General features: G+C 34.6%; 2 protein-coding genes across 3 annotated transcripts; both read left to right on the top strand.

The window, feature by feature from the left end:
- The first annotated feature begins 674 nt into the window (after positions 1-674).
- LOC107405095 (probable transcription factor PosF21) lies at positions 675-6,297 on the top strand. 2 transcript variants are annotated; one of them, XM_016012106.4, is made up of 5 exons: positions 675-1,104; positions 1,554-2,265; positions 4,329-4,461; positions 4,632-4,716; positions 5,654-6,297. In XM_016012106.4, the coding sequence occupies exons 2-5, from the start codon at positions 1,574-1,576 to the stop codon at positions 6,025-6,027; spliced, it is 1,284 nt and encodes a 427-aa protein (XP_015867592.1). In that variant the 5' UTR covers positions 675-1,104; positions 1,554-1,573; the 3' UTR covers positions 6,028-6,297. The 2 variants fall into 2 exon arrangements, with proteins under 2 accessions (XP_015867592.1, XP_015867591.1); XM_016012105.4 differs by having other exon boundaries at positions 676-1,104; positions 1,479-2,265.
- A 2,130-nt stretch (positions 6,298-8,427) lies between these two features.
- LOC132803291 (uncharacterized) lies at positions 8,428-13,433 on the top strand. Its single transcript, XM_060815944.1, has 11 exons — positions 8,428-8,739; positions 9,717-9,921; positions 10,236-10,940; positions 11,016-11,159; positions 11,265-11,456; positions 11,546-11,674; positions 11,795-12,349; positions 12,460-12,555; positions 12,636-12,764; positions 12,845-13,107; positions 13,210-13,433. Exons 3-11 carry the CDS (start codon positions 10,569-10,571, stop codon positions 13,346-13,348), a joined length of 2,019 nt encoding a protein of 672 aa, XP_060671927.1. The 5' UTR covers positions 8,428-8,739; positions 9,717-9,921; positions 10,236-10,568; the 3' UTR covers positions 13,349-13,433.
- Positions 13,434-16,861: the final 3,428 nt, after the last annotated feature.

Raw genomic sequence — 16,861 nt, 5'->3', positions numbered from 1 at the left:
AAATAAGGTACATCAAAACTGTATCCAATTATTTATAGTCCAATATAAATATGATTGAAAGTGCTAATTATATTATATTTTTTATTTGTAAAATAATATTTATGATATTTTTGTTTCATTCCCATTGAAAGCTTATATTTCTTTATTTTTATTCTCTCTATTTAAGCATTGGGGAACCTTTTTGGTCGGCACCACAAGGCCTTTTGACGGCTTTTTAGAGGGTATTAAACCTACATCATAAGGCATTCTAATGATTTTTTTCTTCTATTTTATAGATTCATAAATTCTTCATGCGCAACTTTGATTGTTTATTTTATCTCAAATTAATATTTTTTAAATTAATCAATTTATTTACATCCACAATATAAAAAAAAAAAAAAAATAAAAACTATAAATGCATAAAAAAATGAAAAAAATAAATTTAGCAGTAATGAAATACAATAAGTCACTTTTACAATTTGTAAAACATTTTAACATATATATTCAGCCAAAAAAAAAAAAACATTTTGACGTATATTAATTGTAAAATCCATGAAAAAGAGAAAAGTAAAATAAGGAAAAAAAAAATTACAAAAAAAAATGTATTTTTTTTGGGCCATACGGTCCAAAAATCTCTAAAGCTGGAAATTATCAAATGATATGATATGATATACGTACATCTTCCCTCAAAACCTTCTTTCCTTTCTTTGTCTCTCAGATCTTTCCCCCACTTTCTCAAAAAACTCTCTCACTACCGCTTTCTCTCTCTATCCATGTGAATTTTTTTTTTATTTTTTATTTTTTATTTTACATTCAAATAGGGCTTTCTACGAAAAGCCGCTGGGATTCTCTTTCACTTTACCCTCCCCCCAATTCGAAGATCTGTCTATGAAAGCTGCGTAAGAATTTTTCGTTATTCCCATTTTCCCAGAAAAGAAAAAAAGAGAAAAAAAAGAAAATTCCCATTTTCCCATTGTATTTCCTGGAAAATTTTATGCTGTTCTCACGCATCGTCAGAAAGCTTTGCTTTTTAGCTCTCTTATGGTTTCCAAGGGCACGCTGAATATTGGGTTTCTTTAATATGTAATATCTTGGCTTGTTTCGAGGCACTGATCTGATCTCCAGGTTCTAGATTTCCCTTTTTTTTTTTTTTTTCTTTTTTTTCTTTTTGATCTGTGTAACTTTATCAATTCTAAAACGCCCTTTCTTTGTGTTGTATTAGAACGTATTTCCAGCTCTTGTTATCTCTATTCTGAATTATTTGGGTGAGTGGGATTCTAGGGTTTTAATCTGTATATGTTTGCTAGGTTTTCTTTGTTTTCTGGTGTCCCAAATTCTAGGTCTTGTTGAATCTTGAAGCTTAACAAGTCTTTGCTGCTGTTGTTGTAGTAGTTGTAGTTGTTGTTTGTCAGTAGCATATAAGACAGAGTCCTTGTAGTTGGGAGGAAAATATATTATCTCTTGGTTTGGAATCTAAATTTTGGATCTTTTACTTATAGGGTTTTTCCTTTGTTCTGGAACATCTTACCATTTCTGTGCATTTGGGATTGAACTATTTTGAGGTTATATCTTAGGGTTTTTAGGACTTTCCTAGATGGATAAAGACAAGTCTTCTGGCCATGGTGGAGGTTTACCGCCTCCATCAGGACGGTATTCGGGCTTCTCGCCTTCTGGAAATAGTTTCAATGTGAAATCTGAGCCATCCTCGTCGGCTTCGTTTCCGCCATTGGCCCCGGGTGCTACTTCTGACTTGGGTCATTTTGGTCATGGAATGTCCACTGATTCTGGTCGCTTTAGCCATGATCTTAGCAGAATGCCAGATAACCCACCAAGGAATTTGGGTCATAGACGAGCCCATTCGGAAATCTTGACCCTTCCTGATGATATTAGCTTTGATAGTGATCTTGGTGTAGTGGGTGGTGCGGATGGACCTTCATTTTCGGATGAGACCGAGGAAGACTTGTTGTCGATGTACCTTGATATGGATAAATTCAATTCATCATCTGCTACATCAGCCTTTCAAGTGGGCGAGGCATCTTCTCAGGGAGCACCTTCGACTCTGGCAGGGGCGCCAGTTTCTGGTGCAGCTGAGAATGTTGCCATTGGTTCCAATGAGAGACCCAGAGTTAGGCACCAACATAGCCAGTCCATGGATGGATCCACAACCATCAAGCCAGAAATGCTTGTCTCAGGTTCAGAAGACTTATCTGCAGCTGATTCAAAGAAGGCCATGTCAGCAGCTAAGCTTGCAGAGCTTGCTCTAATTGATCCCAAGCGTGCTAAGAGGTATTATTTATCTATAATTCCTATGTTTTTCCTTAATTACCTGAAAATAAATGAACTTGTTATGCATGTAGTATGATTGGCTTAATTCCATCTGATATTACTTTTAATTCATGTATTTATTTATTTCACCGTTTTACCTTAACATGCTAAGTAGGTGTGTTTTTTTATTTTATTCTCTCCCCCTTTTTTTTTTTTTACTCATTTTTTATGCTTTTGTTTTATGGGAGCATATTTATTAACTAGGCCCCTTGCTATGATTAATAGGAATGATATACCCCTAATAGATGAGAGGATCTTCTGGGAATTTTTTTGTATGCTGAGTCAGTGCCTGCTTGTTTATGTTCGTGTGCACTAAACATTTGTGTATTTTTGTAATCCTAGTATTTGTTTATTTGTATAAACCATTTTTTTCCCCCCTTTATATACAATTTTAGGTTCATACCATATGCTCAAGGTGTGTTTTGTATTTCATTATTCCAGGTCACTGCTGTATTCGCTCATTTTTAGTCACATTATAGTCCTGATAAACTATTTTGGTTGGTTGGTGCCTTCGAAATTCTTTGTTTTCACTTGTATCTAAAAGTTATGCTTAAATTTATCATTTGTGTATATTATGATCACAGCATAATCAAATTATAAGGTTAAGATTGTTAGGGAGCCAAAAAGAAACATCCTCTCCCTACAACAAATACTTGGCAGTCTTGTCTATAAGTTACAAGAAATGATAAGTTTAGGGTACAAAATGTAACCATGGAAGTGTTTTGTACTGAGTTGGTGCAAACTTGAATCAGTAGGTGCAGTGGATGATGATGACCTCTGGGATGGCTGTAGTTAGATTTCTGGAAAAGAGAGCTGAAATTAGGAGAGAGAAGAAATCTGTTCTAGGTGTCTCAAATATTTAATTGGTTTAACAAAGATATTCTTTTAGTTATATAAATTTACTCTGCAAAATATGGAGAGGGGATGTTGGCAGGAATTTGTTGTAGTTGTTCGCTAACTTATTTGATTTGCTCAAAATTCGTCTTCATAAATCATCAATATGATATTTTTGGTTCTTAATTTCACGAAACTGAACCAATTAGACTTCCAATGTTACCTCAGGTGCGCTAATTTTTATATATATATATATATATATTTTTTTTTATCAAAAATCGTATGTATTAATCATCAATACGATCTTTTTGGTCCAATGTTACCTCAAGTGCCCCATTTTATATTTTCTTTTAGTTTTATTCATAACTAGGGCAAATGCATTAGTTCAGTAAGAGAGGTTTGGGCTTCTGTAGCCAATGTTAATGTCAGGAAAATGTAATATTTCGTTGAGCTATTTGTTTGGTTTTTCTTTTTTAAGTGACACCTAATTTTGTTCATTGAAAAATTGATTTTAACCATACCGTATATTGCTATGGATGAAATGTTACAATGACAACAAGTTGAACGTTTCTATGTTTGTCTGCATGCATTTGGACTCATATTTTTAGTTGTTTGGTAAAGTTGTTCTGTGGTTGTGTTGCTTTTGGCTTGTATTGGATGAGGATGATTTGAGCAAAACAAGTGACCTTAATATTCTTCTGTTTAAGTAATGTTATTTTCAATTTAGATTGAAAGGGATCAGTTCCTCAGGCGCAGAGTACCTGACAATGGCATAAGATCAGTATTTCTCTGTGAAAGGGGGGTTTCCTAGAATGATCTCGATGGTTCTCCTTTAAATTGTTTTGAATATAACATGACTGTGATTCTTTAGAGAAGTTGGGTTTGGTTAGCATTAGTGCATGGATAGGTTGGTGTGGTTATGTGGGTTCTCTTCCTGTTGATTTTGCAGAGGTTGTTGGATAGCATGCTCCTGCAAGAGGAGCTATTAATGGTCCATTGACTCCCCCTTTTAGTTGATCTAAATTTTCTTTCTGTGGTGGCTTTCCGCTTTGTCTCTCTCATTCAGTTTACCTTATAACATCTTCCATCGTAAATGAAAAAAAAAAAAAAAAAAAATCATGTTAGCTGGACCTTGTTATGTGTTTCACTTTAACATCATGCTAATATCTTCCTTTTGTTTTGTGTAATAGAATCTGGGCGAATCGGCAGTCAGCTGCGAGGTCAAAGGAAAGGAAGATGCGATACATTGCTGAGCTTGAACGGAAAGTTCAGACCCTACAAACGGAAGCAACTTCCTTGTCTGCTCAGTTGACTCTCTTGCAGGTAAATTGCATTGGCTCAGGGAAAGTCATCATCATGTTGTGTCCACTTTCATCGGCTTGGTGATTGTTAGATATATATTTTACCCTACTGTAATTTGTGGTTATGACCCATATAACATGTTCAATGAGAACAGTAAATGATACTTTTCCTTGTGGTTTTCACGTGACCAGAGAGATACAAATGGTCTTACTGCAGAGAACAGTGAATTGAAATTGCGCTTGCAAACAATGGAGCAACAGGTCCACTTACAAGATGGTAATGGTTCGGCTTTATACTATCAGTTCTTGTTCTAATTCTAATTGCTTCTATCAATGTCTTCTCTTTTTGTCAGTTTTAATCTTGAGTGAAATGCATATGGTCTTTATATGACATTAATTCAAGATAATTATTTGTCCATTTTCAGTTTTATCATGAATATCTAACAATAATTCATGTATGAGGCAATAAATAAATGTCACATGGCTATATGTCATTTCCTTGCAGTTTCAAAACATGTCATTGAATCTTCTTATGCTTGTTTGATTAAATCAACAATAACCTGTAAATGGTTCTCTTTTTTCATCATTCAAAGGGCAAAAAGATATATGCATGCCTAAATATGACAAGAAAAAGGTCTTTATCCCTTTCCTCCCTTTCTCTTTCCTCTCCATTTTTGGAGACCAGTGCTGCATCAATTTCTCTTTTTTGTTCAATCTTCTATTTTTTCCCCCATCTAGGAGACTCTACTCTTCACAGTGATGCCACCATTCTTTGCTAAGTTTTAGCTTTGTTGGTGCTTGCAATTGCAAACTCAATTCGACACCTCAACTTTCCCTCTGCTCTCGCTCTCTCTGACTTTTAAATATATCATGATGACAAAGATAAGAAATTATTTCTAGTCTCTTAGCTTTTTTGCATCCTGTATTTCGAGGGTTAGACTACATTTTTTTGATAATGTTACTGTATCTATGGGATTACATTGTCTGGTATTACGTCTAGAAAAATGTCTTTCTGGCTTAAATGACCTGTTTGCCTGCCTCACCTGTTTAGTGATCTTCCCAGTAATAGAATTTTCACAACTTAAAAGAGGCTTGTAACTGGATGTGCATGTGGAAAATTATGGATGTAGTAACGTTCAATTGGGAGGGAAAAAAAATGAGGTTTCTGTTTTTTTGTCATAACAATAACAATATCGTTTTTCCTTTTCTGGTAGCTTTGAACGATGCATTGAAAGAAGAAATCCAGCATTTGAAAGTTCTTACTGGCCAATCTATGGCAAATGGTGGACCTATGATGAACTATGCTTCTTTTGGTGGAGGTGGCCAGCAATTTTATCCTAACAATCATGTGCACACTCTTTTAACGGCACAGCAGTTTCAACAGCTCCAGATTCATTCTCAGAAACATCAGCATCCATTTCAGCAACATCAGCTGCATCAACTTCAGCAGCAACAAATGCAGCAGCAGCAGGAACAGCAGCCACAGCAACAAAGCGGGGACTTGAAAATCAGAGGAACCATGCCATCCCCGAGCCAGAAAGATAATAATGCATCAGATGCCAACTCATCTGCATCCAAGGATTGTTGAGAGGAATATGCATTAGGTTGGTCTTTCAGTCTTTTTGTTCAAAATAGTAGTTGCTATCTCACCACATAGGGACATTTCCTTCTTTCTTCTATTAGCCCTCGTTTTCACTTTGCTTTTAGGTGCATCTGCATAACATTATTTGTAGGCTGTTCTATACATGATTAGTTCAAGATTGAATTTGTTTGTTATATATTTCTTTTGGTATAGCTCAGGTACCTTGTTGTTGGTATTCCTCTTTTTAAGTTTTAGATTCTTAGCAGGTTTATTGTATGGTGCTTCTCTCTCTCTCTCTCTCTCTCTCTCTCTCTCTCTCTCAAAGCAAGAAAATAACAAAGAAGAAAAGCAGGATGCTTGGATATTATATATACTTGGTTTATATAATTTGATGGTCAAAATTGATGAGATCCATTTTATCCACATGATGGTTTTAACATCAATTTCCATTATTAGCTTTTGGATGGCATTACATGTTAGGATTTGACATCCAATTATTAATCAAATATGTTTTAATGAAATATTAAAACTTGGGCAATGATTTGATAAGAGTGTTTGTATATATATATATATATATATAATTTGGCTATAGTGGATGTAACAAGCGGCGGGATGTAGGTCGTCCTTCATTTAGTAGGTAGGGGTATTTTGTCCTCTGTATATGGCCATTGCAGGAGGGTCAAGTCGAAAAGATAAAGATGTGTGCGTGATCCAGATGGACAAAGTTGTGGGAATTAGATTATGCTTTATACTCTTAATGAGCTCCAAAACAAGGAATAAGGACAACCAAAAGTTGGTCTTAGACAGCGGCAATAACCACAATTTTTGGATTAATTTAATGACAAATATTAATTACATAAAAATTGGAGTGAAAGCAGATTAGATCCTTAGGTTCAATTTGTCTACAACAGATGCCAATTCAATCCCTAGTTTTGTAATTTCAAAATTGTTAAATCATCAACCGGAATTTTAAAATCTTTTGCACTGGTGGCCATTCACCAGTGGATAAACAGCTTGTCAAAATTTTCATTTTGGCAAATGACATCATTAACTTTCGCATATAAGCGTATGTTTGGAAAATGATTTATAACCTTCTCATGTATTTAACTAAATAACATGTATTTCCTTGCCAATATCCTTTGTATTTTAAAAGTTGAAAGTTACGAAAATAAATAAATAAATAAATAAATAAAGTAAATGGTGGAATAGACTTTTATGATCTCCTTCAACTATTGCGCAATTCAAATAATTTTCTGGAACCAAATAAATTACCAATACATAAAGATGTCACATTAAACCATATTGTTATCATATCATCAATAAACATATTTTATAAGAAACATATTTTATATGTATAACATGCCAGTCACATGAATATGATTGCTAATATTGCTAGAATTGTCAGAATACAGAGATCATCAAACACTCTTAGTTTTTAAATGGACGCTCTAGTTTACCCACTATTTAAATTTATGCTTTAAATTTTCAATATTTCCAGTTAAGTACTTCAATTTAATTTTGGTTTCAATTTAGATCTACATTTTCAAGTTTTTCAAAATTTTAATTTTGTTTCAATATGGATATAAAAAAAAGAAAATTTAGGTCAAATAAATATATTATTATAAATCCAAAAATATTATTAAATTAAAATAACATAAAAAAGATAAAGTTTCTTCTACTATAAAGCATAGTTAGTTAAATACGGAAAAGAATGCGTAAACAATATGAAAGTGTATAAATCGTTCTATTTATTTTAAATGCATAAAAAAATTCGGCCAACAAATACATAAATGAGAAGTTTATAAATTTGGTACATACGTATATAATAATACATTATAAGTTAAAAAATTTGAGAAAAAAATATAGATATTAAATATATATTAAAATTACTTATTTTTAATAGATATGATAAAAAAAATATAACTATTAGTAAGATAATAATAGTTTGATAAAGTAAAAAAATTTAAGAATAGTAAATAATCAAAAGAAAAAAAGGAACAAAATCTTTTTTTTTTTTACACATTTTTTATGTTGTTTTAAAAGAGAAAAAAATAATTGAAATTATCTATTTTTCCAAAATATATATATATATATATATATATATATATTTGTGTTTCACTTGTATAATAGAGCAATAAGTTTTATAAGTGTTTTAATTTGTTTTCTTAAAAAAAAAAATTATTTTTCCATACATTTGAAATTGATATGCAAAACCATTTTTTTTTTTCCAAAAATAAATACATACCTATATTATACGAGTGCCATTCCCAAATTTACTAAGTAGGGTTGCGCACAGGTCGATTTTATCAGCTGCAATTTCAATTTTTAGACCAAAATGTTTGATATGTTGGTTTTTTAATTTCGGACATTTAAACCGGCCGAAACAAGTGCTGAGCGGTAGAGGTTTCTGGATTTTACATATTTATTTTTAGGGGAATTTGGCCCTTTGTCCTGGCAGGACGTTAACAAAATATACCCCCTCCTCTTTTAATTTTTTTTTTTTTTTCTTTTTACCCTTTAGTATTAATTAGAGTCTTAAAACAATTTTAAAAGACATTCACATCTTTTTACATTAAACTTCAACCTATTTCCACGAAAAATCCTTATTTCACCCCACCCCACACCATACCCCACACCGAAAACCCCTTTTAACTTTTCAACTCAAAAACAAAAATCCACTTTTTTTCTATTTTTTCATCCACTTATAAGCATCATCAGGTAATTTTTTTTTTTTTTTTTTTTTTTTGTTTATTGCCGTGTGTATGTATATATATTGTGGATTTCATATTTACATCAAATACTTGTAATTTTAAGAATATATAACATTTCTTGAGTACAATGTGATATATTTAGGAGTGTGAATCGTTTATTGATGTTTAAAACCGGTTAAAAATTTGAAATTTATGTTAGGTTAAGGTTTTTGTATGGAGGTTATTAAAATCTAAGTTTTAGGATAGATTGAAACTGGGTATCAGTAGGAAATGAAGAGACAAAAAAAAGGGGACCGATTTGGCCTGAAACGGTGGCCGGAGGTGGGAGAAAAGGCCGGGTCGGAATTCGGGTACGAAACCCGGTTCTGGCGGGTTCGGGTCGCCCGGCTGGAGGTTGAAGGAGAGTCGAACGACGTGTCGTCTATAACGAACGACATGTCGTTATCTCGGTCAGCACAGACGACACGTCGTTAATGAGAAACGACGTGCCGTTTTGATGACGTCATCGATGACGTCACTTTTAAAAAAAAAATAAAAATTAAAAAAAAAATTAAATTTTTTTAAAAAAAAAAAATTTTTTTTTTAAAGAGTTTTGGGGATCAAGAGGAGAAAAAATATATGGAGTTGGTTAAGATTTATGGTTTGGCACAAGCTTAAAAATTAAAACCGATATAAATTAATTTTGGAAGTGATAAAAAAGGTTGAATTGGTTTGATAAATAAATGTGTTTGATCAAATTTTATGTTATTTTAAGTTATTTATACGTAGTTATATATATATATATACATATATATACACTTTAAATGTAGATGAAAATGAGCAGCATTGGCAATTTAAATTGAAATGGTTATTTTGTATTGTTTAGAATTATATAAATTCTGTATTCGTAATTTAGTATTATGGTTATTTATATATGCATACATAGTTGACTATGTGGCTAAAGTTAGATAAAAAGTTATTGATGTTGTCAAGTTATATTTATAGGTTGTATTTTATAATGGCACCAAAAAGGAATTTGCGATCTCAATCGAAGAAGGGAGTTAAGAAGGTGCAAACTAAGAGACGCGATGGCAGCATATCAGCACCCGACTCTAAGCGTCGACGAACTACTAGGCAGCAATCCAAAGCTGAGAAAGAAACCACCAAACTTCCAGGGCACGTTCCACTCTTCTCTTCCTCATCTGAGATGGTAAGTTTTATATTCATTTATGTAGTTTGGTGCGGTAAATGATAATACATCTGTTGGTATTTATTCATAAATGTGAATACTCAAGAAAAACTTCACTCGATGGCCATCGGTAATTGCCGATAGGCCATCGGGATTTTTTTTAGTTCATCGTAGGTTGATTACCGATGGTTTCATCGGTAATTACCATTAGTGCAAAAATGTGAACCCATATGTCTTAACATTTGGTTGAAAATTATTATTATCAAGGTAGGGTGGAAAAATAGGGTATGATTAAATGGTTGACTTCCGTTCCATTTATGTAATTCATTTTGTAGGCCAACGACGCTCCAAAGGAACAGATCTTTCAGAATGCCGATATATTTAAAGTTAGGGCACATTCATTCGGAAATCCAATAGAAGCGAGCGAAGTAATTACAAGTGTCCTCACAAGTGAGCAGCTGGAAAAGTATAGACAAACATGTTTTGGACACTTACTTGATATGAAGAACCTCAAGTTCTCTGGTCATCTAGTGCATCACATGCTTTGCAGACGAGTTGTGTCCAACGATCCAGAAGTACTGGAGTTTAACTTCGGCTGATCTGGAGTGCGGTTTACAAAGTGGGAATTTGCACTAATTAGTGGCTTAAAGTTTTGTAGGTACCCTTCCATGTATGATATGCTAAATTCAAAAGGAAATGAGCTATGCACGAGGTTGCTAGAAGACAGGACTGACTTGAAACCGCCCGAACTAGCTCGAATATTCAAGGGTACACATTTTGTGGATGATTGGGATGCTGTAAGAATTGCGTTACTATATTTCTTAGTTCATGGTGTACTCGGAATGGATCCGAGGGTTCAAATAAATAGAAAATTCGTTGATTTGGTTGCTGATATCGAGGTATTTAATTCCTACCCTTGGGGCTTTGTGAGCTATAAGGAGACGATTGACTCATTGCACAATGCATTCCACCATAGAGGATGTGCAGTAAAGAATAAATCACAGTCATATGACCTAAAAGGTTTTCCATTGGCATTTCAGGTACAATAATATATTTAATACATGTAGTGTTTACTTAAAAATTACATTTAATAACTTATAATTTATATTTTGTAGGTGTGGGGGTTTGAAGCAATCCCTGATTTTGGTAACCATTTTGGCGAGCGGCGGGAAACCCGTTGTCCGAGGATCCTTGGATGGCATTCTACAAGTCAACCGAGCCATTTTGCTGTCCATTATTGGTTCACCTCAAATAGCAAGGTGAGGCAAATTTATTTAGACTACATGGTACGACTGCATTCAACTTACATTACTAATGTCCAGTTTCCAAATTTACTTTTTTTTTCCTTTCTTTATTTCATATAGTATGTTGTGCACTGGAGGTTAGACGCTACCGATGAGGAGAAGACTATGGATTATTGGCGAACAATAGCAATGAACATACATAAAGTTCGCTATATGACACCACCACTTGTAGCACCGATAGCGACCATTGGTGCTAAAGATGCATCCAAAGCTGAGGAGCATTCTAGTGCCCCTCCAGATGCTAATTTCAGAGTATGCAATTGTTACTTGCATGCAAATTTGTATTTCATATGTTGTACTAATATATATTGACTTATGTTTTGGATATTGATATTGATTAGCTTGCTTGCTTGGAGGCAAAATTTGATGAATTGAAGAAATTTGTGGATGATTGTCATCATGAAGTGAAGCAAGAGATGGCATCGTTAAGGAAGATGCTTAATTCTGTTATTGACCAACTAAAGCATCAGGTATCATTTAGACAACATAGTATACTTTAGGGTTTCAGCATTATTAAATTATATATTGTAATTCAATAATTACTTGTTGTTAGTTTTTGGGAACTGCAAAATAACCATTGTATTTTGCAGGCCGAACATCATATGCACACCCATTCACCGTCATCTTCGGTGCGACCATCATCCCCTCTGGCACCGTCATTTGGAGAGCAAGCCAAAGAATTTGATGCACCCATAGACGGTTCCAATAGTAGGAAGGAGGATGAGGATTGTACAACACTGTTCGAGCCTATCGTACCTGGAAGAGCCTATGTGGAGGATTCCTGGGCTTTGGTGCCATATCGGCCTTTGCATTTGGAGTGGGATATCAGTGCTTCAGCTGACAGTCCACATCATGACCAATCAGCTGAGAGTGAGGTGGAGGCCTGGACGCATAAAGTTGGTGATAAAAGCCGATTCAGTAGAGTTTACCACCAGTCACATCATGTCATCTCTCCTTATACCAACCCGTATAAGAAGAAGGTCAAAATTAATCTTAATCGACATATTGATGCATCGAAGGAGAGGGCGTTCAATGAGTGGTATAGGATGGCACCGAACGGAGCAACCGTGTGTACATCTTATATGATGGTGGGGAAGAAATTTTTTGCTGAGCTACTTACCCCTGCAGGATGGTTGAGTTCCGATGTAAGTTATATACTTTACTTCCATATGAATTCATTGTGTTCGTACGTTTGGAATGATGTTTTATTTATCACCTCAGACTTGTTTTTTATTTCCTTTAATGTTTTTTGCAGCATATTGATATTATTTTGTATTTCATACGAAAACGGCGGTTTGAGAATGAGAAGATGTTCACCCACAAGTGTGCTATATTAGACATGTTATTTTGGGTAAGAAGATGGGATGTCACTGCGTTGCTTAATGTTATATTGATGACATTTTATATTGTATCTGTTTAATGATTTGGCAGTCATCCATTAAAGGGCGTTATCCCATATGGGAGGCATCTCGAAGCACATATTCATGTGATTCGACACTTTGTAGCTATGTGCATGGGAAGTCACCCAAACTTAGCGCGCCGTGGTGGAGATGTGATTATGTAAGTCTATACATATATTTAAAAAAATTCTGATTAAGTTTCTCAATTTGTGGATAATGAGATTACGTTCTAATTTTCAGGTGTACATCCCTGTCAACAATGGAGGCGCCCATTGGTTGGCAGCATGTGTGGACTTGAAGGCTCGACATATTGATTTATACGATCCAACTATGGGAAATAAATATGTCCAGAATAAAGAGTTGGACAATGCGGAATGCCTTAAGTATATGCTGCCTTACCTATTGAGGGATGGGGGATATTACGAGAAGAATCCGGACGTGCTTCCCACTTTAGAGCCATTCACGATGACTATGATCAAAGATGCACCCCGCCAAGATAATGGGTATGAATGTGTTGTCATTTCCAACCACTTCTATTGCTGCTGTTTAATTGTGCTTACGTGTGGAAATTCACGTGGTTGGTTTTCATTAATGCTATTCTGCAGGGGTGATTGTGGGGTCTTCGCTTTGAAATTTATTGAATACAAGAGCAGTGAAGAGAACCTTTTATTTGGCCCGGAAGACATTAGCTTGTTTAGAAAAAAATATGCTATTGACTTGTACTTTAATAAATTTTCAATGTAGATCGTATGTTTAATGTTATGACACCCTATATTAATGTTATCTGAATATGCTGAATCCAGCTTTAGTAATGATAACCGTTGATAAAATAAAAGAAAAGAAGTGATAAAAATTCAAACAAAGATGATTACCGATACGCTTTCGGTAACATCAATTCACATATTTTTTTACTCCAAAGAGTCCACTAATGCGTGTTTCCGGCAACAATATGCAAAATATACATTCATCATTGACCTTAAACAGAAAAAATCCCAAAAATTTGGAAAAAATTCTCAAATTGGCAAAAAAATTTGATTACCGTAGGTTTCATCGGTTATTACCTAGACCCCAGTGGTAATCACATTTTATCAATTTTTTGGCCCCCACAAGTCCCTTAATGAGTATTAAATGCAACAACATGCAAAATATACATTCTTCAATGATCCTAAGGAGAAAAAACCCCAAACGTTAGGAAAAAGTTCTCAAATTGGCAAAAAAACTTGATTATCGTAGGACCTTCGGTAATTACCGATGAAACCTACGGTAATTTGTTTAAACTTGTTGGAAAATTTACCGAAGATTTCATTGGTAATTACCGAAGGCCCTATGGTAATCACATTTGATAACTTTTTTGGCCCCCACAAGTCCCCTAATGTGTGTTAAATGCAAAAACATGCAAAATATACATTCTTCAATGATCCTAAGGAGAAACAATCCCAAACATTAGGAAAAAGTTCACAAATTGGCAAAAAAACTTGATTACCAAAAGACCTTCGGTAATTACCGATGAAACCTATGGTAATCAGTTTAAACTTGCTGGAAAAATTATTAAAGCTTTCATTGGTAATTACCAAAGGCCTTATGGTAATCACATTTAACAACTTTTTTGGCCCCCAGAAGTCCCTTAATGTGTGTTAAATGCAACAACATTCAAAATATACTTTCTTCAATGATCCAAGGAGAAAAAATCCCAAAAGTTATGAAAAAGTTCTCCAATTGGCAAAAAAAACTTGATTACCGTAGGACCTTCGGTAATTACCGATGAAATCTATGGTAATCAGTTTAAACTTGCTGGAAAAATTACCGAAGGTTTCATCGATAATTACTGAAGGCTCTACGGTAATCACATTTGACAACTATTTTGGCCCCCATAAGTCCCCTAATGTGTGTTAAAAGCAACAACATGCAAAATATACTTTCTTCAATGATCCTAAGGAGAAAAACCCCCAAAAATTGGCAAAAAAATTTGATTACCGTAAGGCCTTTAGTAATTACCGATGAAACCTATGGTAATCAGTTTAAACTTGCTGGAAAAATTACCGAAGGCCCTACTGTAATCACATTTGACAACCTTTTTGTCCCCCACAAGTCCCCTATTGTGTGTTAAATGCAACAACAAGCAAAATATACTTTATTCAATGATCCTAAGGAGAAAAAACCCCAAAATTTCTGAAAAAATTCTCATATTGGCATAAAAATTTGATTATCATAGGACCTTCGGTAATTATCGATGAAACCTACGACAATAGATTTATATTTGCTGGAAATATTAACTATTATCGTAGGTTTCATCGATAATTACCGAAGGCCCTATGATAATCAAGTTTTTTTGTCAATTTGAGAACTTTTTCATAACGTTTAGGGTTTTTTTTTTTTTTTTTTCCTTAGGATCATTGAAGAATGTATAGTTTGCATATTGTTGCATTTAACACACATTAGAGGACTTGTGGGGGCCAAAAAAGTTATCAAATGTGATTATCGTAGGGCCTTCGGTAATTACCAATGAAACCTTTGGTAATTTTTCTAGTAAGTTTACCATAGGGGTTTTGGTAATTACCGATGAAGCCTACGGTAATGTTTCAAGCAATTACAAATTGAATGTTTTCACTTATTAATGTTGTTTTTTCTCTTACTTTGTCAACAGTTATCATCAATAAAGCTATATTTAGCATGTTCTTGGTGGAAATACACACGATCGAAGTTGTTGGATGGAATTGTGGTGATTCTTTTACGACAATTACCGACGATGCATCGGTAATTACTATTGGGCAGTAATAGCATCTGTGAAATAGTAAGAAACCTACAAAAAACTGAACAAAAACTGAACAAAGAATGATATTTTAGAAACATAATACAACAGATGACTTTGCCAACAAAACAACACATAAAACCACCATCTATTATGCCAAAACACATGTTACGCGGTTGAGCTACTAATTGCATTCCTTACTACATTGCATAACACACGCATACCACATAACATGCCCCCATTGTCTTAATATAGCATAGAGTGATTTATGGTCCTTCAGTTGAATGGTGCTGTTGGTTGGTAGTGCTATCAAGAGGTACAGCGGCCGAGCATGGTCGGCTACTGTGACCAATCTGTTTGCACCTCCCGCATCTATATTGATGACACTCCTCTCCTTGAGATTGAATCCTCTTCTTTCTTGGTCTTCCTGACTGTTTGCCAATCTTAGGTGGAAGTACAAGCTAGTTGATGATATCATATGGAGCATGCCACTGACATTTATCTCCAAGTGGATATATGGTTTCCGAATATGTGTTACGGAGTGAGTCAACTGAGTAATGCGCCGAGCAAAGGATATATGGAGAAATATATCGATGCGTACATGCTGCAATTGCATGGACACAAGGAAATCCATCAATGTCGAATTCCTTGCATGAGCACGTCTTATTTTCTAAATTGACTACTCCAACGAACATGCCATGGCCAACAACTTGAAACTCATATAAATTCAATGGAATAACACGTAAGCCTCTGCCATTATTTGAGCGCTCCTGCATGATATTTTCCAACCAATTAGTAACAGGAGTTTGCATTGCAGCTGTGTTATTTCGATGTTCATACCACCACTTTTGCAAGACATCATGAATGTGATCTAGTAGTGGCAAAACAGGTTTATCCCTAGCATCAAGAAGCATAGAGTTCATGCTCTCTGCATTGTTAGTGGTCATTATGTTGTATCTATTGCCTGGAAAATGTGATCTAGCCCACTTGTAGGATTTGCATCCTTGAGATATTGTACAACTTCAATACTAACCCTTTCTAAAAGCTGCATGGTCTTATCATAATCCTCAACAATATATGCTCTAGCTGCATCATTAAAAGTTGATATAATCAGATTAACATTACCTTTAAACTTCTTGGCACGCAAATTTGTACCAAGATGATATGTGCAGTGGCCATGGTGATTATTAGGGAAAACTGTTCGTATCGCTTTTGTAATGCTTTTGTGTCTGTCCGATATAAAAGCTATATTCGGATTATCCCCAAACGATTCTTAAATCTCTCAAAAAACCACGTGTAGGCCGCATCCGTCTCCCCAGGGCCTATTTGATAAGAAAGTGGATAAATTTGATTGTTCCCATCCAAACATGATGCAATATATAACAAAGCTCTATATCTATTCTTCAGTGTAGTTCCATCGACAGCTACGACTCTCCCATATGCTGAAACCCTCTGATGCTAGCTCCAAGTGCCATGAAAAAAAATAAAAATCTGTTTTGATCGTTAGT

The sequence above is a fragment of the Ziziphus jujuba genome, chromosome 3 (genome assembly GCF_031755915.1).
Source record: "Ziziphus jujuba cultivar Dongzao chromosome 3, ASM3175591v1".
Lineage (NCBI taxonomy): Eukaryota > Viridiplantae > Streptophyta > Magnoliopsida > Rosales > Rhamnaceae > Ziziphus > Ziziphus jujuba.
Note: the sequence above shows the minus strand (reverse complement) of the source record. Positions and strands in the feature narration are given on the sequence as shown.